This window comes from Camelus ferus, chromosome 7 (assembly GCF_009834535.1).
Source record: "Camelus ferus isolate YT-003-E chromosome 7, BCGSAC_Cfer_1.0, whole genome shotgun sequence".
Taxonomy (NCBI): domain Eukaryota; kingdom Metazoa; phylum Chordata; class Mammalia; order Artiodactyla; family Camelidae; genus Camelus; species Camelus ferus.
The window spans coordinates 58,193,871-58,218,886 of NC_045702.1; the positions used below are offsets into that span (position 1 = coordinate 58,193,871).

The 25,016-nt window shown below is 38.6% G+C and overlaps 1 protein-coding gene across 2 annotated transcripts in view; it reads left to right on the forward strand.

Annotated features, from left to right (window-relative positions):
• Positions 1–25,016, forward strand: part of COL28A1 (collagen type XXVIII alpha 1 chain) — a 156,769-nt gene that overhangs the window by 11,801 nt on the left and 119,952 nt on the right. For both annotated transcript variants that reach the window (XM_032483961.1, XM_032483963.1), the window contains exons 6-11: positions 1,226–1,279; positions 3,174–3,215; positions 7,008–7,034; positions 11,274–11,318; positions 13,935–13,979; positions 15,014–15,067. In XM_032483961.1, coding sequence (XP_032339852.1) covers positions 1,226–1,279; positions 3,174–3,215; positions 7,008–7,034; positions 11,274–11,318; positions 13,935–13,979; positions 15,014–15,067 — 267 coding nt within the window. The remainder of the gene's footprint in view (positions 1–1,225; positions 1,280–3,173; positions 3,216–7,007; positions 7,035–11,273; positions 11,319–13,934; positions 13,980–15,013; positions 15,068–25,016) is intronic.

Here is a 25,016-nt window from a genome sequence, read left to right on the forward strand (position 1 = left end):
AGTGACACAGACCTCTCCAGAAGTTACCTGTGTCTTCGCACTTATCCAAGGGCAGCACCAAAATGCCTCGTGCGGAGGCGGCTGATCAGGAGGCTTTGGGGATGAGAGTGAGTTCTGTGAAATGGAAGACACCACTTAGCAGCCAAAGGGAAATGGCAGGATTTACTGTAACGATTCCATTCTTGAAAAGATAATCCCCAAAGGAGTGCTTCCATATATTCTGGCCAGATACCTGGCTGGTGCCATGTCTGCACTGGGAAGGCACTGGAAGTGGCATCACAATGGCTGGAGATGCTGAACCTTTCTCTAACACACATCTTCAGATGCCTCCATGCTGCTCCTTCAGTATTTCATGTACTTCTGTAATTTCCAACCTTAGAAGTCCAAGTCCAGCAGAGATATTTGACAACAATGCATGGATAAAGGTTTTGAACCAACGCTTTTATTTGGGGGCAGGGAGGGGAATGTGTGCAGTGAATTTCTTAGACTACAACACATTTTCCCTTAAGTCTTGGGTCCAAAGCCTGTCCTTTTTCAAACCATGCTACCAATCAAGGCATTAGAAAGTGGGAGTGTTTGGCTTTTTTTTTTCCTTCAAAGTACAAGTTAGACACACCAAGATCAAAGGAAAGGTTTAACTTACCCTTCCTATAACGTTTTAGTTTATGCTTATTGTACCGAGAGATTACCAGGGAAAGTTAACCTGGGATATTCAATTATGTTTTAGAATTAACAGTAAGAAAATGTACAGCCACTGAGCTAATTTGACAATTTCAGTCACACGATATTGTTAGGGGAGGTCACCACGACAGGTTTAATATGGATAAGCCGGAGAACCATGCTATTTAACGTTTATTGAATGTTCCCAAAACCAGTTCACGCAAAGGGGAGATTTTGGGTGGTTTGAGAACAGGAAAACAAAATGCCTTTCTGGAACAGGATGGAAGAACTGTCTTCTCCCATCTTTTAAAATTGTCCCTTGGACATCAGGGAGAGAGAGAGAGTATCCTTTTTTGAGCAAATCTAGAGAATCTGCCTGGTCAAGACAGAGCCATCCTCCTGCTGTGTAGTAAAGGACAAAACAGAGTTGAATCTCTGCTTGGCAGGTAAAGTTGTTTTAGAATCTTCCCTCATTTTATGGGTTGACACTGATCAGAAATTAATGTAACGTGTAGGAGACTAATAGAATGCCAACTCTACATAACCCCTTTTCCTTTGCCTTCAGGGAACACATGGAAACCCAGGTATCAAAGGTGAGCGAGGACCAAAAGGAAACCCGGTAAATAAATAAACAGCTTTTCCTTTAAACTAATGTATTTCCTTCTAGTTCTATTTACTTCTATTTAAAGAACAAACATTGAGAAAACAAAGAGCATTGAAGTATATGTCAGTGCCAAAAATCTGATGATTTTGGTGAAGAATACAGGCTGTTCACTTCCTGTCTGGTTTTTGCAGGCTTGTATTTACAAATTGTGACACATATGCCCATTTTAGTCAACCAGTTTAGGAAACGTAGGGACACTGAATAAAAAAAAACTTGTTCTTAAACAATGGGCGTCTAAGTTAATTACTGCAGTGTTCCATGAATTGCTTGTACATATTCCATATCAGATTTCCACTGGCACTTGTATTTATGACTCCACTTTATGGATAACTGACCTACAATAATAATAGAAAAAACACCAGATTGTCTCTACTCCCAGACTATCTTCAGGCATTTCCTCAATTTTTTTCTTTGTCTACTCATCAAAAAAAAAAAAAACCAAAACCTAGGTTAATGTTAAAAAACAGATCATTATTGGGATGATGGTCTTCCAAGTTCAAGAGCAATTGAAGGAATCATAGTAGAGAGATTAGCAGATGTGACTATGTGAAAATTTGAGGAAAACTTGGGTATAATAAAAATAGTAATGAAAATAAAGAGGAAAACATATAGGATATGTTTGCATCAAATACCACGGGCATTGGGTTAATTGCTATAGTACATACAGACTTTACAAAACAGATGAGAAAATATAAATTCTCTAATAATTAAATGGTCAAAGGACATAATTTCCAAGAGAGGAAATAAATCCAGTAAATAAAGAAATAGAAAAATGTTTAATTTCACTGGATAATGAATTAAATTTAAATAGATACCATGAGGTACTCTTTACTACCAATTATTCACATTTTAGAAACTTTGGACTCTAAGTTTGTTGGAGTTTCCTTAGGGAGTGGGGAACAACTTTCTAGTTCACATACTTTGCTTTTTTCTGTATTTCAAATTAGAAAAAAACCATTTCTTACAGCAGTGAACACAACAATATTTAAATGATAATAACTAGTGATAGCAACGTGGTGGTGAAACTGGTTTCCTCTTCATTGCCAAGGTAACTGGGTACAGACACAGACGTTTGGGGATGCAATTGGCTCTACATAAGAAACCTTTCAAGTATTTAAAATTTAACCCCAATAACTCTATTTCTGAGAATATGTTTAGGGGATGTAATGAATAATATAATAAGTTAAATGCATGAAAGTATTTTTGCCAACTGTCTGCTTGTCAAAGAAAGAAAATGTAAAGCATCCTTGGGTGGCTTTACAACACACACACACACACACACACACACACACACACACACACACACCCTACACTCACTCACTTTCTATGGGTCTGAATTGATGCCATCTTGTGTTCTTTTTGTTTTATTAGATACCTATTATAAGTCTGTGTGCACATTTCATTTATTTAGCTTGTAATTTTGTGCCACATAATATATTTTCCTAAGTCTTGCTGAAATCAAGCCATCACTCTTAAGGACATTTTGGAAAACATTCCAAAGCCCCTTGGAGAAAAGCCAGAGTGGCTGGCTCCGAGTGGGTACAATGCCCTACTTGAGAACAACGGCTGTGTTGTTCAACTAGGATGCAAGACTTGGCCAGGGCTGTGAAAATGTACCTGAATTCTGCGCCCTCTACATCTGGCTTCACTCCAAAGGGCAAAGGCTATCTGAGCTGCTATTTTCTTCCCTAGACAGTCTGGTGAAAATGTCAATGGTCAAGGCCAAAGATATTTTCCCCACTGGGTTCTCTTAATCAGGGAATTCTGAATAGTGCATTTTATTGAGCAATTAGTCACCTTGCAGAGCTGTGGAATTTTGATTGTGGTTTGTTTTTTTTTTTTGTCACAGGGCGATGCTCAAAAAGGGGAACCTGGAGAAAGAGGCCCCGGGGTACGTACACAACTGGAATGCCTTCCTAAGAAAGTAATCCCAGGGACACTAAGATTCTGTAACGAGTTACTTTGACCCCTGCAGTTCAAGTGCAAAAGTGATTTATGTCTACATGTGCTCTTGATGGCTCAGACAGGCAGTCAGACAGCTATGATCTTAAAAGTGGAAATGTGAGGAGAAAACACTCTGTTTAAAAAGAGGGATGATGGGACAAGGTGGTCAACTGCATGACATTCCTTGATATGCAGTTTGAGATTTGTGAAGGGCTGAAATAAGACAATACTCTGCTTTGCTTCTTGTGGTTTTTTTGTTTGTTTGTTTGTTTGACTAAATAAAGAATAATTTAAAATTCTGGGAACATAAGAATTATATAATCTCAACTATGCTTTTGTAAATCCAGTTCTACAGACAAAAGAAGAGATGATTCTAGTTGATTTATTAGCCCTAAAATCAGAAGATGTCAGAGATAGTCTGAGAAATAATTATAGTACATTTCTTCTTCTGCATTCTTCTGGGGAGCTGCAGCTGTGTAGCACATGGCAGAGAGTTTCACACTTCTCCTAGCTTGTCCCCTGGGATGACAGCCCAGGACTCAGGCCCAGAGGTTTTAAAAACGGTCCTTTTGGTGTTTTTAATTAATGTCATGAAAAAGTCTGACAGAAAGTTTGATCATCTCAATGGAGATTCGTTCAGAAATTTGTGTTATTCATTCAGAAAACATTTCTTAGATATCTTCTACAAGTAAAGTCTACTGTTATGGAAAAATAAAACTAAGAGAACTTGTATTTTTGAAAAGTTCATTATCTCTGAGGAGAGATAAAATATTAAAAAAAAAAATCCCTAGAGGGGTGGGGGTATAGAGTGGTAAAGTGCATGCTTAGTATGTACAAGGTCCTGGGTTCAATTCCCAGTACCTCCATTAAAAAAAAAAAAAACACAAATCTAAAAGCTTACATGTTAAAAAAAAAAACAGCTACAATATGAAGCAGAATGTCAAAATATTGTAAAAATTGCATGCACAAAGTATTATGGGCATTCAGAGAAGACTCGGGCTAGTGGGGTAGGTTCTACCAGATGACCCCTGAGGAGTGTAGGATGGTGACAGGTAAAGACAGAACGGGAAGGCGGAGGGGGACAGGCATTCCAGATGGAGAGTGCTGTGAGCAGCACCAGAGGGAAGGCAGTGAGTGGGGAATGTGCTTAAAGAGGAGGATTGTCAGACATGGCTGGAAGGGCAGAGTGGGTGCTCGATGCCGGCCAGAAGGCTGTGCTTTGCTGGGTGACGGGCACTTCCCGAGCTTTAGATGAGGCGCATGACCCAAGAGCTGCGTATTTGGAAGACAAGTCTGGTCTAGCATGGCTCTGAAAGAGAAACTGAAGTGGGAACAAGCAGATGGAAGGAGCACTTAAAAGAAGGTTTGCTGCTGCAGCCTGCATGAGAGCGACGGGGACATCAGCCAGAGCTGCTCTGGCCGGTGTGAAAGCCGTGTGCCATGTCTGCTTACCCAGCTGCGGAACAACAGCCAGCCCGAATGGACCGGTGCTGCAGGAATAAGCTACACACAGAATTTTGATGACTTAGTACCCCCCAAAAATGTAAAATATCTTATTGATAACTTTTAGATTGATAACATGTTAAAAGGACAGTATTTTGGACCTAGTGGGATACATAAAATATAGTATTAAAAATTAACTTCATCTTTTCATTGTTGCTTTTTTAAAGTGACTACTAAGGAATTCAAAATTACATAGGTGGCTCCCATGACATTGGATAGACGTGGGGTACAATAATGACAGAATAGAAAGAAGGAGAACATTGTGAGAACCAGGACAGGATAGACATGAGAGGATGTGGGACTAGCTCTACCTCAGACATTTGACAAGTATTCACTGAGCACTTGCTATGCGCTAGGCCCTCTTTTAGGTGCTGGGGAGACAGGGGTGAGCCGGGCAGAGAGTCCCTGTATGATGCAGCTTTCGTGCAGAGGAGGCAAGAAACAGACAAACAAGCGAGTAGGAATTTCAGTCGGTGAGAGGGATTATGAAAATATAAAACAAGGTCATGAGGGGGTTCTAGGCAGAAAGAGCAGTAGGTACAAAGGCCCTGAGGTGGGAACCAGCTTAGCAGGGGCCAAGAAACGGGAAGAGAGCCTGAGCTTGATGAACAGTGGGGTGGAAGACAGGGCCAGGTCACACAGGGCCTTGTTAGCCAGGGCAAGGAGAGTGAGTTTAAAACCAAGTGCCCTGGGAGCTCTTGGAGAATTTTAACTGGCTGGATGAAAAGAATGGAAGGGGCAAGTAGGGAGAAAAGATGACTATAAACTTTTGGTTCATCATTGTTTGAAATATGATGGTACCATTAATAGGAACAGGGAGGTCAGACGCAAATTTTGCAGAGACTAATGAGTGTAGTTTTGAATATCTTAAATTTGAATATTTAAAACTAGTAATTAAAAGTGCCCTGAAAGGAAGAAATCTGAGAGCAACCAAACATAAATTAACCAGAGATTTCAGAAAAAAACAAAACAAAAACAAAAACAGAAAAGAAAGTATGTTATAAAAAGTAATATTCCTTTAATGACAGAATTTTAAATGTGGTGGTGTGTTATAAGGGCACCACAAGATTCCTGAGATTGGAAGTCCAGCCTTTTTTAGTGCTGCAAACATGAATTGTTTCTATAAAGAACCCCAATTTAACTTTCTATAATGTGGCCTTTAATTTCAAGCACAGTACTAAACCTCAAAACATTTATCTGAATAAGTATTTTTAACATGGATTAAAAGGTAGAGTAACAATTTTTTGGACGACTTCTACTTTTATCTTCAATGTTTCAGGGAGTTCACATTTGGAGAGAAGTGCTATTTCCTTCCTAAACTTTTCCTTTTTACCTTTTGTAAAAAAGTCATACGCAACAAAAGTTTGTAGTCTGACTCACACGTAGCTACAGGAATACCTCGTTTCATTCGTTGGTTTCACCAACGCTCCTAAAACATGTCTTACGATTCTATTTTCATACTTGGAAACTATAGTTATATGAAAAAGACATGCGATCCTATTAGAATAAGACTCACTGTTGCTTAAAGTTGGTAATTTCCCAGTCCATTTAACATTCAGTATTGTATTTCTTAAAGGGCTCTTGGGCAGCGACACAATGAAGAAGGCTGTGCAGGATTCCCAGGAGCGACGCTCAAGGGCCGCAGAAGCACTGGCCCCTTATTTAGCATGAGATAAAATATAGCAACTCAAAGGTCACTGTCTCATTAGGGCTGATAAAGGAACCATTCATTTCCTTGATGTTCTATACTCTAGGCCGAATTGAGAAGGAGGACCATAATGGATATAAATGTTTACGGACATTTTCGAGGCCATTATCTCAGCTCATTTTCAAAGCCAATTTTTCTAACAGTCTCTGTGGAACAGCCTCAGCTGTGATAGTTCATAGTTTAAAAGTCAATATAACAATTTTGAAAGGACGATTATAGGTCGTCACTTCTACAATGCGTTTCAGTGTATAGTTTCTCCTTTAGCTTCGGGCTAAAGGGTAAGAAATTGGGTTTGAAAAAAAATATGTGAAACTGAGAATAGAGTGTATTAAAGGGAAAAATAGGTTCTTTCTTGCCCCTACTACATGCATTTCCCTAAGCGCAGAGGGAAGTTACAGAGCCTACCTTTATGTGGTCTGATTTTCCAAGACTGTACAGATGTGTTTTGTTATACTTTATAAATGAAAAACATCAGATACTTCTTCCAACAACGCCTTCTAATATCATTTTCTTTTCTTTTTTAATTAGGGGGTTCCTGGGTACAAGGGTGAGAAGGTAAGTTGGTAACAACAAAGAGACCAGAATTTCATAAAGAAAAACAGAAATGTAACTGTATTTATATACTTAATGAATATATTTCCCTTTATTTTTGTCAGTCTAGATGCCCAAATTCCTAAGTATATCCTTAACTCTGTTAACATAAAATAATAACAGAACTTAAGATATGGGTGCATGGTATAAAGGATGGAAGGTACCCTAAGATTCCTGCAATGAGAATCCAGCCTCTCTTATCTCTGCAAATATGAATTCTTTTAGTACAGAACCGTAATTTAACAGCAATGCAGCCCAGATATCCAGACCAAAAGTTTCCACATACCAATGGATACAGCAGCACTACAGCTACCTTGATGCTTAACTTCCTATGTAAAGTCAACACAAGACCCTCTCATGGGTGAAAGGGGATCTATCCCGCTTAGGTAGTAAAGGCCTCTGGGTAAAGCTTGCCGAGGGAGTAAATGTGACAAACACACACAAGTTATGGGTTAGTAGATTATGATTATTTGCAAATTACAAATTAGGAAATCAAACGGATGCAAAAGAAATTAACGCATTGGACAGGATCTCAGGAACCTTTGAGAGTGTTCAATGGTTCACTCATAAGCCATGAAATCAGAACACGTCCCTATCACCCCTTCTGTGCTACAACGCTCAGACCTGGACAAGAGGCCTGCACTTTAGAGGGTCCTGCTCTGTGTCTCCTCTAGCCGCCTCGCGCATGACGAAACAGGAGCCTGCAGGGTGACAGGCCCATGCCCTCTTCTCCTGGATCATGCTTTGTGTAACCAAGACCCCAGAAATCCCTGCAAAGCGGCCTGAGCCTACTTCCAGGGCATACACAAACCACACTTCCATGTCCATCTTCTTCCTAGGCCTGAGGGAACCCAGGGAATGCAGGAACCCAGGGAACCAACGGAAGCTTTGTTGCGGCAGGAAGGGGCCATGGAGGGAGCTTTGCTGTGTGGCCTGGGGCACCTTCATGAACACACAGGCACTGCTCCTTTTGCAGTGGAAGGAGCTGGAGGTGGGAAGTGACTTCTCAGCTGAGCTGTAGGCTGTGGGCATGAACCTCCCATGTGGACCTCTGAGAAATTCCAAAATTCTTTAACTTTTTGTTCCTTTTTAAGATATATTTGTCAGAAAAGGAAGCTAGAACATTACTAGTTTATTAGCTTGATTTGTACCTTTCAACTATTTTGATACGTGGTATTTGGGCCTCTGCCTGCACTCTTGCCCTGGGCCCTGCAAACATTAGGGGTGAACCTACATACAGGCAAATAAATATCTCCCCAAACATGGGAAATGTTAGGCCTAAAAGGGGAGGAGTGTAAGAAATGCTGCAACTGTGTACTTAGCCGTAAGAACCTGGGTAGCGCAGCATCTTGGAGTGTCTGTTTCTTCATCCAGTATAGAACTGGATTAATACTGGCCTACTGATGTACAGGGTGGTTGGAGCATCAGATAGAATAATGGATGTGACCACGTACCGTAAACTGTTTGCTGGTCTATAAAAGTAAGGTGCTATTATAAAGAGATAACAAGAGAAAGAAAGTTTCATGATTGTAAAATTGCCCTATATATAGTTGAAGAAAATTATCCAGGCCCCACCTCCCTCACCTTGATTTACATAACAAGTTAATTACCAACACTAGGAACTTTTCTGTATATATTTTTGAAAAGACTCACTTAAACTTCTGGGGAATAATAGACTCATTGGAGGAGCTCTCGTGTGGAAAATATAAGTTGTCAGAACCAATGGGCCCTGAACCATTGACATCTATGAGAGAATTTCATCAGGAGCAGCCTCACCCGCAGTCACAGGGTGGGAGCAGAGCTAACCTGCTCAGAGCTTTCTGAAGCCCTCGCTCTCTGGAACTTTGTAATTGTGACTTTTCCACAGGGATTAATGAGCCCACCAAAAAAGAAAACGCCTTTGCAGAGGCATACAGCATGAGCACAAAATTTTCATTGATGGAAATCTGCCCCAAACCAATCCTAACACATCAGGACCCTATAGCTAACAAATCTGTCTGGACAAATGGAATGTGAATTCTGGCCAAAAGAATTTTGAGTGTATTTAAGTACTTTTCTGTTTTATATTTTGGTGGCTTGACTCATTTTATTTCCGTCTAACATTCTTAAATTAATTGCGTTCTAATTTGATTCTTCAATAGTGACTTTCCATTTGCATTCAGAAATAACTGTTCAACTTGTTTGAAGTGAAAGCTCAGCTTTTCCTGGGTAGGCTGACTCACAATACGATGTGGAGAGAGAACAGAGGCCCAGCTACACATCTCAGAACTGTTCCTTCCTCTTTCCTGCTCCCGATGCCAGCCATACCCAATGCAGGAACCTAGGCAGAAGCATCAGGTTACTGGAAAGCAGCATGCAGACCATGGCAGTGTGCCTTGTTCAGCTTTGGATGGCTGAGAAGAACATGGACTTGGGAGTCTAACAGACTCAAGCTTGAGTTCGTGGGCAATCTACTTCATCTCTCTTAGCCTTATGTATGAGTAGAGATGTTGTGGGGATTAGAAATAATGTAAAGGCTTCAGCACAGACTCTTCATCCATAATTGGTGGCTACAGTTATGATTCCCTTTCTTAGAGCAAAGTGCAGTCTGCAGGCTGGCTGTCAGTCTGTGGACTGCTGCTATTTTGTGATCAGACAAAGCTTGCACCAGAATATATATCACTAAATATATGTTTATTTCAGCTGACATTTATTTTTCATAGCAAGACTTCCTTAATGAAGGAAACAGGGCACCAATGTACCTTCTAGCACAAGTTCCTTATGTCATCGTGTAGTGTCATGTTGAGTAGCATGCTTTAGGGCAGCACAGAGATAATGAAGTGGCAGCAGAAGCAGAAACTAGTAGTGAGAGCACCAGACAAGGAGCTGTTAGCTGGCATGTATGTTTAAGTAAATCATTTAACCTCCCCAGTTGAATTGCTTTATCCAGAAAAGATGAAGTGCTTTGAGGCTCAGAATATAGATATACACGAACGCACTTTGAAAATTCTAACTTGAGTTGTTTTTCTAATTGACTTTGTTACTTTTTAGTTCTGATTATTAGAACTCTTAGAAGTCTGCTATCACGGACTAATATTCAAAAACTCCAATTCTATGCTCCCCGAGCAAGTTACTTAACCTGTTTAAATCACAAGTTTTCAGTTGTGAAACTGGGCTAATAATAGCTACCCCAGTTAATGTCAGATTAACTGATATAATGTCTGCAAAATAACCTGAATAATCAACTATAAAGCATAACTTAACTGTTAGGGGTTTGTCTCATTAACATTCCAGGAAAGGCAGGACAGTAGACTGGTGGTAATGGGACACATGTAGTGTGCCTGCCACCACGCCCCACGCTCCCTGTCACAGCAGACCTTGCTCATTCATCACAGTGCCTTTCTCCACCATGTCATGACACGCTCTCAGAGCCTTTCTCTCACAGTTCTCTAGGCAAACACCACTAATTGCTCAAGGTTGGTGCTCATGGTGTAGCATGTGGTGCTGTGGAAAAAGCAGGCACTCCTAGTCTAAGTAGACCTGGGTTCAGACCTTGATTCATCTTACAGCTATAGGATGGGGCGAAGTTACTTTGTTGAGCTTAACTTTTCTCAGGTATAAAATAAGATGAAGGTGAAGGGGACTAAGAGGTACAAACTGCCAGTTATAAAATAAATAGGTTACAGGGATGTAATGTACAGCACAGGGAGTATAGTCTATATTTTATAATAACTTTGTATGGTGTGTAATCTGTTAAAAATATTGAATCATTATGTTGTACATCTGAAACTAGTAGAATATTGTAAGTCAACTATATGCCAATTAAAAAAATAAAGCCATATAGATCAAATTGCAAAAAAGAATTGTGAATCTGATCTCATTGGGCTGTAATGTGGATCCAATTAAATCACATATGCAAAGGGCATATAATATATGGTAGATGCTCAGTCAGCTTTAGCATCTTTCCTTTTAATTTCATTCGTGTCTCAGAAATGTTAAACATCATTAGGTAGTATCACTGATTTGATTCTGTCAAGTTAAGAATGACCTATGGATAAAATTTTTTCAGAGTTCAATGCCCAAACTACCCACAGTACTGAGGACAGAACTGTGTGTAACTCATGAGGCTGCTCATGTCATAAGATTCTGCTGGGAATCCTTAAAAAAAATCCTAACACTGAATAACTGCAAATGTCTTATTTATTTCATCTGTTTATTTTTTAGGGTGAACGTGGAGAATGCGGTAAACCAGGAATAAAAGGTGACAAAGTAAGGAACGTGTTTTTTAGATTTTCTTTTAAAATGCTAACAGCTGTGATCCCTTTGGGGCCGTTTCCTTAAGAGGAAATTCTGGGCTGCATTATGTTGCTCTCACTGTTGGGACGGAGGGGGTCACTGGCTCAGTTTTCACATCTGTAAAACATGAAGCAGAAAACAAAGCCATACCTAACTCTACTTAATGAGGCCCCCAAATGCCTTTCTTATGGACCATTAAGACTTTGCTTTGTGGCACCCTAACCTTTGAGGCCAGGCCTACTGAATGTTATGGTGAAAAGGATAATTTAACTAGCAGAGTCAGCCCAAGCTCCAACTGCGTCAAAGTGGAATTGCTTTCCAGATGTAAACACTGCAAACAAGCACCTTCCAAAGTAGAACGAAGAACTCTATGGAACCAGTTCATGAAATAGTCATAAATACTGCAGCAGAACTAGACATAGAAAGGGGTTTGGAATTTTGAAAATGCAGCAAGCCACAGATAACTCAGTAATTATTTACCTCTCATTAGAAAGTAAATGTGAATAAAATATTTAAACTGGAGACAATATTAAAATGTTAAGGAGTACCTGAAGAGACCAGAAATACATTTAGAGTATATTTGAAACATGATAAAGGGTCCAAAAAAGTACACAGTAAAAGTAAATAGTTTTCATTAAGTTAAAAACTAGAAACAGCATGCCACCAAAATACCCAACTCTTTCAATATCTGTATTTTAACTATGCAAAGAGTCAAGGAGAGAAAATGAGGCAGAAGGTGAAAAGAAAAGGATAAAACAGTGACACTGGCCTATGTAACTAAACACTGTAAATAGCTTGAGACTTTCTGAAAGCTTTTCAACTACTGTAGAGTTAAAGGTCAGGCAAACCTGAGAAATGTAGGCGTGGGAATTATCTCTGGGCAAAATGAAAAGTGTGCTAATGAATGGATTCTTCCTGGAGGTTAACTGAAAATGGGAGATGAACATGGGCTTGAAAATACAGAAGAGGGGACACATATAGAATAGAACAAATATGAAAGATACATAATAATTAGGAAAACTATTTGAAATAAAAATGACTGATAAAGAGTTAATATATTTCATTGACTAAGATGCCAGAAATTGTTAAAAGCCCTATCGTCCTCTGTGCCAGAAAGAAAGAAAAATACTGCCAATTATAAATATAAGATGCATTTGACTATATGATGTATCCCAATTTCAAGGATGTAAAAATCTGAAAAAAATATATGTCTAGAATCAATGAAATACAGTGTCCTTGAGATGAAGAGTTCACACAAGTTTATCTGAAAGACAAAGAACACAGAGACACAAAAGAGGAAATACGAATAGCTAATAAATTTTAAAGAATCCAAACACATTAGCAATTAGATAAGTAAAATATTAAAATATTATTTCACTTATCAAATTAGCAAACACTGAAATAACATATAATACTCAGTGTTGTTAGGGATTCTGTAAGATGAGGAAGTATGCTCTCTATTCAGGTAGTGGGCATGGAAATGTGAACAAATTTATGGAGGAAATTTTCACTCTTTCTTTTCATATATAGTGTGAGATACAAAAGAGAGAGGAGGGGAGCCTTAAATGTGCTGATCAGTCTCTCTGTCAGTCACCTGCTTCTAGGAAATTACTCTTAGGAATGAATCAGAAGTTGGACAAGGATTTACACACAAGAGATATTCACTATAACATTATTAACAACAGCAATCACCAGAAACAACTTAAATGTCAAAACTAGGGAAATGAGTAATTACCATTATGATAGGTGCATAATCTTGGGTATTATTCAGCTTACTAAGAATTTTTAATGACATGGAAAAATATTTTTGGTAGAATGGAAGGCCAGATAAATAAGACACAAAGTTGGAGATACACTTTGATCAAATTATTTAAAGAAAAATCTACTGGGAATAAAACTGGATGAAAATATGCCTAAAATGTTAACAGCAGTTGCCTCTGTGTGATTTTTTCTATTTATTTACTTTTTTCCTATAATTGCTAAGTTATGTCTATTATAAACAAATATTTTGGTAATCAGAAAAAAGTGGAAATCTGAGAAGAGAGAGAATAGACTATATTACACTCTGATAAAAATTAACTTTAAAGGGTTTCTTAGTTGTGAAACATATTGAAATATCTTCTATTAGAAGAGTGTTGTGTATAAATAGTATTTTGCCAAGTTCTGTACCTTGAGGATGGGCAAGCGAGTGGCCTAGGCATTGTGGAAACTCACTAAATTGCAGTTTGATGAACAATTTCCTTGCCTCGTTGGAAGGAAACCATGTTCCACCAAGTTTACTGCTTTCTAAGGATTCTGAAGAAAAAATTTTTTATTCTGATCAAAATGTCAATATATAGGCAAAGGACTTACATCTAAAATTGTTTTTTCACTGAGTTTGTTTACTAAAGGAAGGCTTGACCCCAAGTTGGCTTGTTAATCAGGATCATTTTGTTAACAATAAGTCTGTTGGCGTTGATGTTTGGCTAACCTTGAAGATGGACCATTACGGAGAACACGTTCGCTTCTATTTAACCTAAAATCACTGCAAATTAAAGATGGATATTTAGAGCAAGATGGATATTATTTACCATTAATTTTATTCCACAGGGATCCCCAGGGCCAAATGGACCAAAGGGACCCAGAGGACTTCAGGTGAGGAGGCTAAAACCAAATCGAAGTCTGTATTAGTTTCATCGAGGGGGCTTTTAAAATCCCTTGGCCCGCTTGCACCTTCTACCAATTCAGTCAGGATGCCTGGGGATTGGAACCAGGCATCGGTGTTTTTAAAGATACCCAGGTGATTCCAATGTGAAACAAAGTTTGGGAACTGCTGCTATAATATTTTCAATAACTAATTCAGGCCCTCTAAGACTAGGTACCAGCAGGTGAGTAGCTGATGGGATAAAAGTTTCAAAATTAGCCTAGGAAGATGGATGAGGTCAAAGCAGTTAAAAGCAGGATGTAACTATGCTTGCATTGCTGCTGTAATGCAGTTGGAAGAGCTGTGCATTTTATCTAAATTACAGCATTTGTATTGTTCCATCATTACAAGTAGTTATTGCTCAATAACATGAAATGATACTTTAAGGCATTTATTTTAGACTTTTCACATGGATTTCAGAAAATAATTTACATCAAATTTTTCCAGTCTGGGGACTGTGTCTAACGTTGTCACTGGGAGAGGGTGTGTATGTGTGTGTATGAAGAGCTAATTTCAGTATTTCAAGAAATTTACTGAAAATTGTATCTTTACCCAAGATTTCCTAGACAGCATCTAGTTAGCCGTCAATTCCTTTGCTCTATCCTGGAATTGTGTCAGGGCAGGGCAGAAACTCTGATTATCACAGGGTCATTGGAAGTTCCAGCTTTCGGTTATATATGCCTTATATATTTTTAAGAAGTAGGTGTTTATTCGAAATCTTTCCAAAAAGGGGTCCAGCACAGGAATAAGTCTGGAAGCCTACATTTAGAAAACAAATTCCTCATTAATAAATAGTACTTTCAGCTCAGTACTATTTTAGGAGTTGCGTATTTCACGTAAGGAATTTAATCATGTAACCCCAGCTTAACTCTGAGTTAGACAGTGTGACTTCTAACTCCGGAATCTCTAGGAACCCTAATGAATGATTCATTCCTGATTAGCTTTTTGTACTCAGCACTAACTCTCAGTTTTCATCTTGGAGCAGGGCATCGGTGGACCTCCAGGAGATCCAGGCCCGAAGGGATTTCAAGGCAATAAGGTAATCAGGCTCTTTGGTCAAAGACTGGCAGAGTGCCCTTCCCCTAGTGAGTCGTGGTATATGTGCTTTCATTAGGCAGAAGTCAATGGATTCTTTGAGGATGAATCTTTGGAAATACATAATACCCTGCAGGTGTGTATACAGAATCAGGTTTAAGTACATGCAGAAAGCCAGGGTCATAGCTTTACCGTTGATTATTTATTATATTATTCAAAGGGGGCATTATTAAGGATAAGCCATTATCCAGAATTTTCGCAGTTTCCATCTTACTCCTGCCCTGTAGTCATGTTATGGCTCATTAGAAATTGAAAAGTAGGACTAAGTAACACAATTCAAATCACTCTATTTCCCACATGTTATGTCAACTCAATATACAGTTTATAAGAGAAGGGAATTTATAAATGTCATACCAACAAAAATGAAGGCTTATTTTCTATTGCACGGGTGTAATCTCAGCTATCAGTACCAGCCTTGGAACGTCATCATTCCACAGAACACCAGGCAAGACAGACAGGGAGGAGTTGAATAAGAGCCAGACAGAACCAAGAGATGCGAGACCAGGGATCTTTAAAAGACCTGTTTATAAGACTCTGTTTTCCAACGAGAGTGGCCATTAATTTGCTGAAAACAAGCTTTTTAGTGACTTTTTAACTCTTCTCAATGCTTAGTCCATTTCACAGATATAGTAAATACCCAATAAATGGTGTTGAGTTACTGACTGGCGATCTGTGGAATTTGTGGCAGTAATAACAGCAGATGGTACTGTCCCCAAAGGACCCTAGATAAAGCCAATCTTTTAAGGGGGCTATTAAATTTAAGTTGTGAGGAGCAGTTGCCACTGGAGTGTTCGTCTTCCAGAGAGGGATAAGGGAGTGACAAGTATAGTATTTTTAATGAGATAATGACAATGTGTGATTTCCCAGGGCAGTTTTAATTGGCAAATTAAAATAGAATGAGTTTCTCTGTGGGAGAGTGCTTAAGCTTCATCTGGGGAGACTGTCTTTTCCAGTCCTTGCCTATGATTAATTCTCTCTAAGGGAAAGAAATGGCTCTTTTGAATACTGAGTAGAAGTTTTTATAAAATGTCTTTGGCTGGAGGGAAAATCCTGCAGCAAGGAAAAAAATATTTTGACAGTCCACATTTATTTTTAAGACTCTTTGGTTACCAAAAATTGATAATTTTCACATGTTTGTGAAAAAGAGGCTTAGTTGGAGTTTGCAACAGTGATAGAATTATGGAATGTTTGAACCACAAGGGATATTCGAGGTCATACTGGCCTAAAGTTTTCATTTTGGCAAATGAGAAATGAAGTCTGGAAATAAGAGCATCTGTGGGGATGCTGGGCTGGGAGCAGGGCATGGGCTTGGTGGCAGTCCATAAAAAGGTGCCTCACTGATCACATCTCTTCATGTCTTGTACAATTACTACTGAGATTTTTCTTTTAAAATAAATTGATTTCAACAAAATGTAGTTTATAATTCCAAGAGTGCATTAGTTCTTAGAAAGAGTAATGAGTCAAGTGTTTTGGGAAGGTTGTAATTTTCTGACATAAAAACCCTTCCTGCTTGACCTTCACATCATCATAAAAGGAGTCATTTTTCCAAAAATATTTGAGGATTTCATCATTTTTCCAAGGCACTCTCTTAAGAATTTTTTTTTTAATTATAGTAAAAGATACATAACATAAAATTATCCCTTAGGTTTTAAATCACAAAATTCAATGCCAGGTGAACCACAAAATTCATTGCCAATCGAAAAGACATTAGTTTCTAGAGAATGTTTGGGGTTGCTGGGAGGGAGTGAGATGGGAGTGTCTCAGTGTCCCTTCTAGTTATATTTCTGGTTTAAGGTCACAGATGTAGTGGCCTCTTGACTAACTTTGAGACTAATCCTAATTTCTACCCCTCTGTGGCTCTGTCAACCAGAGATGCAGGTCACGTTTGTCATTTAATTTTTTTATATTTTATACATTTACTCGTGTATTGTCTTAAAAGTCAGGTTTCAGAGAATGATTTCATCTTTCATCTCAGAATATACTAAATCTTAAGATTTAATAAAGCCTTATTTAATAAATTTTAAAATTTAATAAAGTATTTCCCTCCCAATCTGGAAATAATGTTTTAGAGTGACACTTCTTTTCATCCATTATTATTTTATTACAAAATGGTTTTAAGAAATTGCTATTGCATTTTGCACCAAAAAAACCAAAACTCTAAAATCCAGTAGTTATGTATTTTCTAATGGGAGCAGGGAAGATGACTGTTTGGAAGCTTCTCTAATAACAGATGGCACTTATTTGTTGTATATTTACTAGGTAAAGATACAGTTCTAAATCCCGTTTAGCATGATACCACTTTTCATAGTGCCAATTAGGCTGCAAAGGCACAGAGAGTTTAAGCAATGGATTCAAGACTACACAGCTTATAAGGGACAGAGCCAGGATTCAAAACCAGCCAGGCTGCTCTTAACCACCATCTTATATTTATCTCCTTGGGAAAACTGCTGAATTTCCTGGATAGTCAACCTGAGGTAAATGCCTGTCTTTTGGACATCCGTTGCACCCATCTGCCCCTCTAGTGTACTCTGGCTGGATACTACTGTCTGTTGAGATTTCTACTTGGTCATAAAGTTCATCTGAAAATGTAGGAAAAGAAGGAAAGAAATCCCATGGTAAAACCATGTAGAAACCAGTAGTGTGCACTCTCAAATATTTTGTCTTTTATGAGACCTTAAAATAGAAACCTTTGGACTCATACTATTTGCAAAGATTCCATGAGAGTTTCTAGATGGGGCCCGCCTATGAATTTGAATTTATGAATGGTGTCTCTCACGAACTACAATCCCATTTTGTTGCTCTAGTGGTTGGATTTTCCTCATCGAAGGGTTTGCAGAAAAGGTGGCCAAAGAACAAAGGGAAAAAAATAGCATGTGATAAATCAAGGAAAAATGTGATTCTGGCCCTGTTGCACAAATCATTTCTGTCATTAATATTTTCCATATGTAAAGTAGCTCCTCCTCTACCCTGAATGACCTTGTTGCCTTAGAAACAAAACATAGATGTTTCTCAGAATGAAGACTTTGAGGCCACCTCAGCGTCTCCCATACAGGGTCATGCAGTGGCGTTCATAAGAAGACCATCCTATCAGTCTCTAAAATCACTTAGAACTATAATCATGCAAATGTCCGGGAAGCCTTATCCCTAGGGCCAAACTGACAGTGTCACTTAGGAGCGAGCACTGCGCTCTTTCAGAGTAAAAACAACGCCTAAGACCCCTGTGCCACTTTCCCAGGCTGCTGTGGTGGTTTAGGTTGCAGTCCCATCAGGTCACACAATCAGCCCTGGACAGAATGGTCAAGACTGGCAGGCCTTGCACACCACAGAGAACAAGTTACCAAAATTAGCTTTGAACAAATAAACACAGTAGAATGGTGGGTGTGCCAAGCCCACATTAAGTAATTTTTGCCATTTCTTGATGTCTTTCTGAGGTTATGTCTGAAGGGTATTTTCCTCTCAAATCTCATCCAAGTCTGCTCTTTCCAAGACCCTCTTTGTGCTCCAGCAGGAGGGACTGCTCACTGTGGCACAAGCAGGAAATAGCTTGTGATGTGTTGACGTATCCCAGCATGAGAGCCCCAGTGCTGGGGCCAAAAGAGCAATAGGAGTGGTCCCTGTTGTGTTTTCCCAAGGCAAAGTAGCACACGTGAATCCTCAAGCAATTTACAAATATTGTGTATTATATTATATATTAATGTATCTTAATAGATGCAGCGCCTCCCCTCTTCTCACTTCCTCCATTGTTCCACTCTAGGACGTTCACGCAGTTTCTGCAGGGCTTTGTCCCCTCTCTGAGTGTTTTCTTCTTGTGCTACACTCAAGTGTAAGAAACTCTAGGTCCTCTTCCTTTACGTTCAATTTAGCTTCTGAGATGTTAAGGAAACTCACAGAGAAATAGCACTAGTCTGGTCCAGTTTAACAAATGGGTACAGTTAAGGTAAATAATCTCTGGTGAATCAAACATCCATCCATGCATCCAAAATAAACAACAGACCTAGTATCAATGAATAAATGAATGTTATGTTTTAAAGGAAGTAAGTGAGGGCAAATAAAGCATCCAGCCCGCTCCAAAGTGCTGCGTTACACATGATTCTTGGACACCCTGTGCCTCCTTGTACAGCTCTGTCACGATTCCATCCCATTTTTTGAGGTTCCCAAGCTCAGTAGACATTTTTCCAAGTAGTGGGTGTTCTTATGAAGAAGTTAAGTAAATAAGAGCTAAATAGTCTGCCTCGAAATTAAAATTGTAAACCTAGTAAACATCCCTACACAACATTCTGTTTTCTTCAAAATGCTCTATGAAGAGGTCAGTTTTCAAAAGCGGGCTGGCTGTCAACCTTTGACATAGCTATGAAGAATGCAAATGCGGATATTTTTGGTAGCTGGAAGTGTACTAATCAAATTTCCCTTTAGCTTCCATGTGTTATACCTTTAAATATTGCCAGTCTGTTTTCAGATTGGCCAGATTGGGACCATTGGCAGGAGAATTAGACAGATACGTCCAGGTCCATCGTGGTTTTTAAAAAATCCAAAGCAGGAAATCTAGTGACAGTGAGTCAGGCATACCACTATCACATATGAAAGAGAAAAAAATTATTATATCTACACTCATACATATTTAAGATAAACAACAAATATTAATATTAAATAAACAACAAAAGTATTGTTGAATGAATGAATGAGTGAATGGTCTTAAATGGAATGAGTTGTCAACAGTATCACAGTGCAACAGGTCAAACAGGCAGGACCTTAGGGGCACTTAGTTTGTCAATTTTGCAGGCTTTGGAAAGAGAGCACTTTGAATAGTGAGATTGCACAGGTGATAAGGGGCTGTGGAAGGAATCAGAGAGAAGGGTGTAATAACCAGGAACTTTGACCATTCTTCCAAGGTATTTGGTTAATAATAAAAACAGGACAGTGTTGACATAACCCATCAAAAGCTTCTTGTGCCTTTAATAACCTAATGTGTTATTTATAATTCCACTTCCTTCTAAGGGGAGCATGGAGATTTAGAACTTATATATATATATATACTTCTTTACAATTTCATATATACAACGTAAGTCTTATGATTTCTATGTCACTCTTTTCACTAGAACGGATATATCATTAACGAAGATTTAATAGTTTTAAAAATACATTCTTAGTTTTGCCATTATTGAAATACTTGATTTGACTCAAAGTTAGCTTAGTAGCTTTAGTAGGTCAACCTACTGAACATAACTAATATTTCAGCTGTGGTTTGGAAACAACTCAACACCACAACTATGAACTATGAGAACCTTAAACTTTCTCCTCAAATGAGCATGTTGTGTAGTTCTATTTCAGCTCTTGGACAACTCAAAAACCTAAAAATCTCCTAACGTGATGCTGCTTTCAGCCACTAAATAATCTTGATTTCTCGTAGGATGTAATTCCTCAAAACTTGATGGGAAGCAAATCAGGCGACTCACACATAGACATCAACGATCCCTAGTACAGATTAATCAATCAAACAGAAAACGTTTTAAAGTTCACAGCTCTCTTAATAACAGAATGACTATATTTTTGGCTTCACGTAAAGTACTTTCAGTCCAGGGGGCTCAAATACGTCAGCTTTTCCAGTTGTCCAAAACCAATAATGGGCCTTTCTGGTCCTCCTGGCAGGTGAACAACTTTGATCAAGGGTATGACTGTTCACTGTATAACAGCGTAAAGAGAAGAATATCTTTACAATTTTAATTATAAGTATCTGTCTAATGAGAAGCAGAGTCGAGCTGCCAAACTCTGTGAATGTTTTCTCTTCAGGGATGTCAAATGCTTAACACTATTTCTGTCCTGGGCCTCATTAAAGGGAGAGAATCATTAGTAATCCAGGGATTCTTGTTGTGGAAAGGGCTTTGACCTACGTGCGTGTCTGCTCACAAGGATTCTAAATGAGCTTATTAACTCATTTGACATGAGACAACTGATCATGAAAACTTGAAGGGGCTGCCAGAACATGTGGCGTGTCGGCCACTATTTTCAAGACAGATGATTTTTATCCTCAGATCTCAGATGCATGTGGTCCTCAGCAGATGAGGTACACTGTGTGTGTGTGTGTGTGTGTGTGTGTATGTGCGCCTGCATGTGCAGAGGCTGCCAAGATGAAAACTGATGGATCAGGGAACCCCCAATGCTGCCAACATTTCCCACAGGGTGCTGAGTCTAACCCACGTCCCCAGTCAAGAGGGGCACTAATGTGGAACGGAATCAGTTACCACAGTGTCTTCAGAGGGATGTCAGAGTTTTTCTTAATAATTACATCAATGCCCTTAATTAATTCAAGTAAGTTGCAAAAGCAACATTGCAACAGGGAAAATTAAGTTTATTCTATGAGTAAGCTTTAAAAAACAAAAAGTGGTAAAATATACACAATATTTATCATTTTAACCATTTGTGTACAAGTCAATGGTATTAAATCCATTCACAGTATTATGTAACCATCATCACTATCTATATTCAAGAGTTTATGTCTAAACATAGACTTTGTACCCTTTCAACAATACTCTCCTCACTTCCCGCTGCCCCCAGTCTCCAAGAGTAAGTTTTTAGAAAACTACCACATTGTCATATGAACCCATCTCCTCTCATGAATTGATGTCCTTGTTCACAGATTTATGGAGAGGGTTCACCCTGAACTGTTTCCAGCAACTCATTTTGTGCTGGAAGAATCCAAAGAGTGTCCACCAGAGCCAAGATTCTTAAAAGGTCTCTTGATGGACTGCTGGGTAATCCTTCCTTTTAGGTAAAATGACACACCATTCCTTAGGTTTCATTGTATATGATGAAATACGACTTTTCTGTTAGGTTGAAACATATGAATCATCCTTTTTGTAAGTCAAACATAGTTGAATATTATCAGTTTCATGTTGTTTAATCTAATAGCAATTAAGAAAATGAATTGAGTTACTAAAATCTGGTATAATACTACAATTTTATTACATTCTTCACCAATTCCTTGTTATTATGGAGATTTTTCTTCTCTAAAAAGCGTAAGTAGGTGGAGTACATGGATGGTGGTCTTTTCTCTTACTTAAGTAGATATTATTCAAAAAAGATTGCAATTGGAGATTTGAAATAATGGTGGTTCCAAACTTAGGGCAGTTGGTTAATAACTGGTTTATATGTAGAGTTACGTTGTGTGATCACAGTAGCCAATTATAATTTGTATTACCTTTACCACTTATCAATGACAACACCGATCCAGACTTTATGTGCCTGAAATGGCATGTAAGTTGGCTTGCAAAAGTATACTTCCTCTTGGCTTATATTTATATTTTATATGTTGTCTTCATATGATGACTCTTCAACTATGGGTAGATTGCAACTATCTAACTTTTGTGTTTTTCATCTTATAACAAAGATATAAATTTAGTCTGCAATCAAATGATTTTTGAATTACTTAGAAAAGAACTGAAAAGTCCCAAGAGGTAGTTTTACATGGTGGTAGAAAACTGACTCTAAAAACAGACTGCGGGCATTGAAACCCAGCCCTATACTGTATTAGCTCTGTGATTTGGGCAAGTTACTTTTCCTCCCCATGCCTCAGTTTTCTCATTCACATAATGAGTTTATAGTAGTAGCAATGGCTTAGAGGTGTTTTGAGGATTACATAAGTTAATACGTGTAAAGCACTTAGAACAGCGCCGGTTACATAGTAAGAACCATATGTGTTGGCAATAACTGAGCAGTTAAGTATTTTGACAACCACCTTTTTATTAATGTGGAACAAAGCTAGCCTGATGCGCTTGCTAAAAATAAGCCTCTTACACAACATTTCCTCTGAAACAAGAGGAATTAGGAACAAAATTTGAGCTTGATTTGAAAAGTATTTAATAAATATTAGTTTCCTGCCCTCACCACCTCCTACTTTTCTTTCTTTCCAAAAAAAAAAAAAAAAAAAAAAAGGACCTTTCTTGACTTTTCTCCAAACCTTTGTATATAGTCATCACTGCATGGAGTTTCAGATAATCATGTGTTTTGTCCATGCTTGAACCATTTTGCACCTACAAAATGCTCATTCATCGTTTTCTTCCACTGGGAAGATATGAGAATATTTGTCTCAAGACTTAAAATATTAAAGTTGGTGTTACACATATCCAGGACACAATTAAAAGAAGTTACTAAAACATCTCTCTACAGTTAAGAGCCCAAGGTGTGACTAAATTATTCATAATTGTATGATTCAAGAAAAGATAAAGTTCTGTCCTCAAAAAATTCAGAGTTTTGAACAACCATTCCTTATTTATTATTTTATGGAAAGGAAAGATGTTGACTTTGTTTAGAGTCAGTGCCAGGAATACGGAGTATTGGGTTTCTCTAGCTGAACTTTCCATGCAGTGTAACTTTAGGCCATTTATTGGGATTTTATTACTCTTTCAGCTGAAAAAAAGAGATTGATTGTATCTGGGTAAGTTGGTAGGATAAGCTATACTTGATATCACTATGTAATATATGCGCAGTTGCTCTTAGTGGAAAACCTAAGTAAACCAGAGAGAACTCCAGAGGAGCAATTCTAGACCCCCAATTCCCCCCAGCCTGGACCAGGTTTTCTGTTTTGTTCACCTCTAGCGGCTGGCACGGTACTTGCTCCCCAGGCGATGTTCAGTAAATGTTTGATGTATGGATGTTGAGTAGATAATATCAATTAGCTAAACACTGAGAATCCAAAGCTAAGCAAAATCACATGGCATCCTCCCCACAGTGCATGGGAAGATATATTAACACTTGTAGAAATACAGAGGTGCAACTGTAATGAAGGCTCAGACAAAGAGGACAATGATATCAGTGCCTGCAGAATAGGGATTTCACAGGACCAAAGAGATCCTCCATGATCCATGTGGCTTAAAATAAGATCTGAAGGATTATAAGGATCAACTAGGAAAAGACAGAGGTAAACACACCTCAGATAGAGAGAGTAGCATGTGCAAAGAGCCTGTGGCAGGCCAGAGGCTGGCAAGCACAGAGAACTGAATAAAGGCCAGTGGTGGTCATTAGTGAAGAGGCAACTAATAACAGATAGTACTGAAAAGGCCACAGGACCACACCATGCAGGGGCCCACAAGCCTTGTAAGGAGCTCTGTTTTTACCCTAAGAGCAAAAGGAAAGGACTTGAAGGGTTTTCCTCAAATTAAAATTAAAAGATTGCTCGGTAGCAATGGGGAGAATAAATTAGAGTGTGCTAGAATGGATGCATGTGGAATATTAAGGACTTTGTTGTAGTCTGAGCAAGAGATGATATTAATTTGGGGTAGACTGTAGGGGCATGGCAGAGGATCACAGAGGTGGACAGATTTGAGATTTAGGAGCATATTGATAGATTTGGTGATGCACTGCATATGGGGAGTAAGGGAGTGAGAGATGTTAAGAATGACTCCTAGGTTCTGGCCTGACACCTGGAGGGATCTTGGTGCCCTTCCCGGAAAGAGAGAATGCTGGAAGATCATCAGGCTTGCAGGTGGAAGACTATGACTTTGTCTTTGGAATGATGAATTCCTTTTGAAATTCTCTTTTTTTCTGACTTCTTTTACACTACTTTTTTCAGATCCCTTTTTTTTTTCTTGGCCGCTGTAATCCCCAAATTTCCATCAGACATCTCTGTATGTCCTTCCACTCCCACCCAACCTAAATGTTGGTACTCTCCATGGTTCTGACCTGAGCCTCCAGCCTTTTAAATCACTAAATCGGTGCTGTTCGATACAGTAGCCACACGTGACTACTGAGCACAAATATGGTTAGTCCAAACTGAGATATGCCTTAAGTATTAAATACACATAGGACTTCAAATACATAATATTCACAAATAATTAAAAATAAAATCATTAATAAGACTTTTATATTGGTTATATTTGGGTATGTTGGGTTAAATAAAA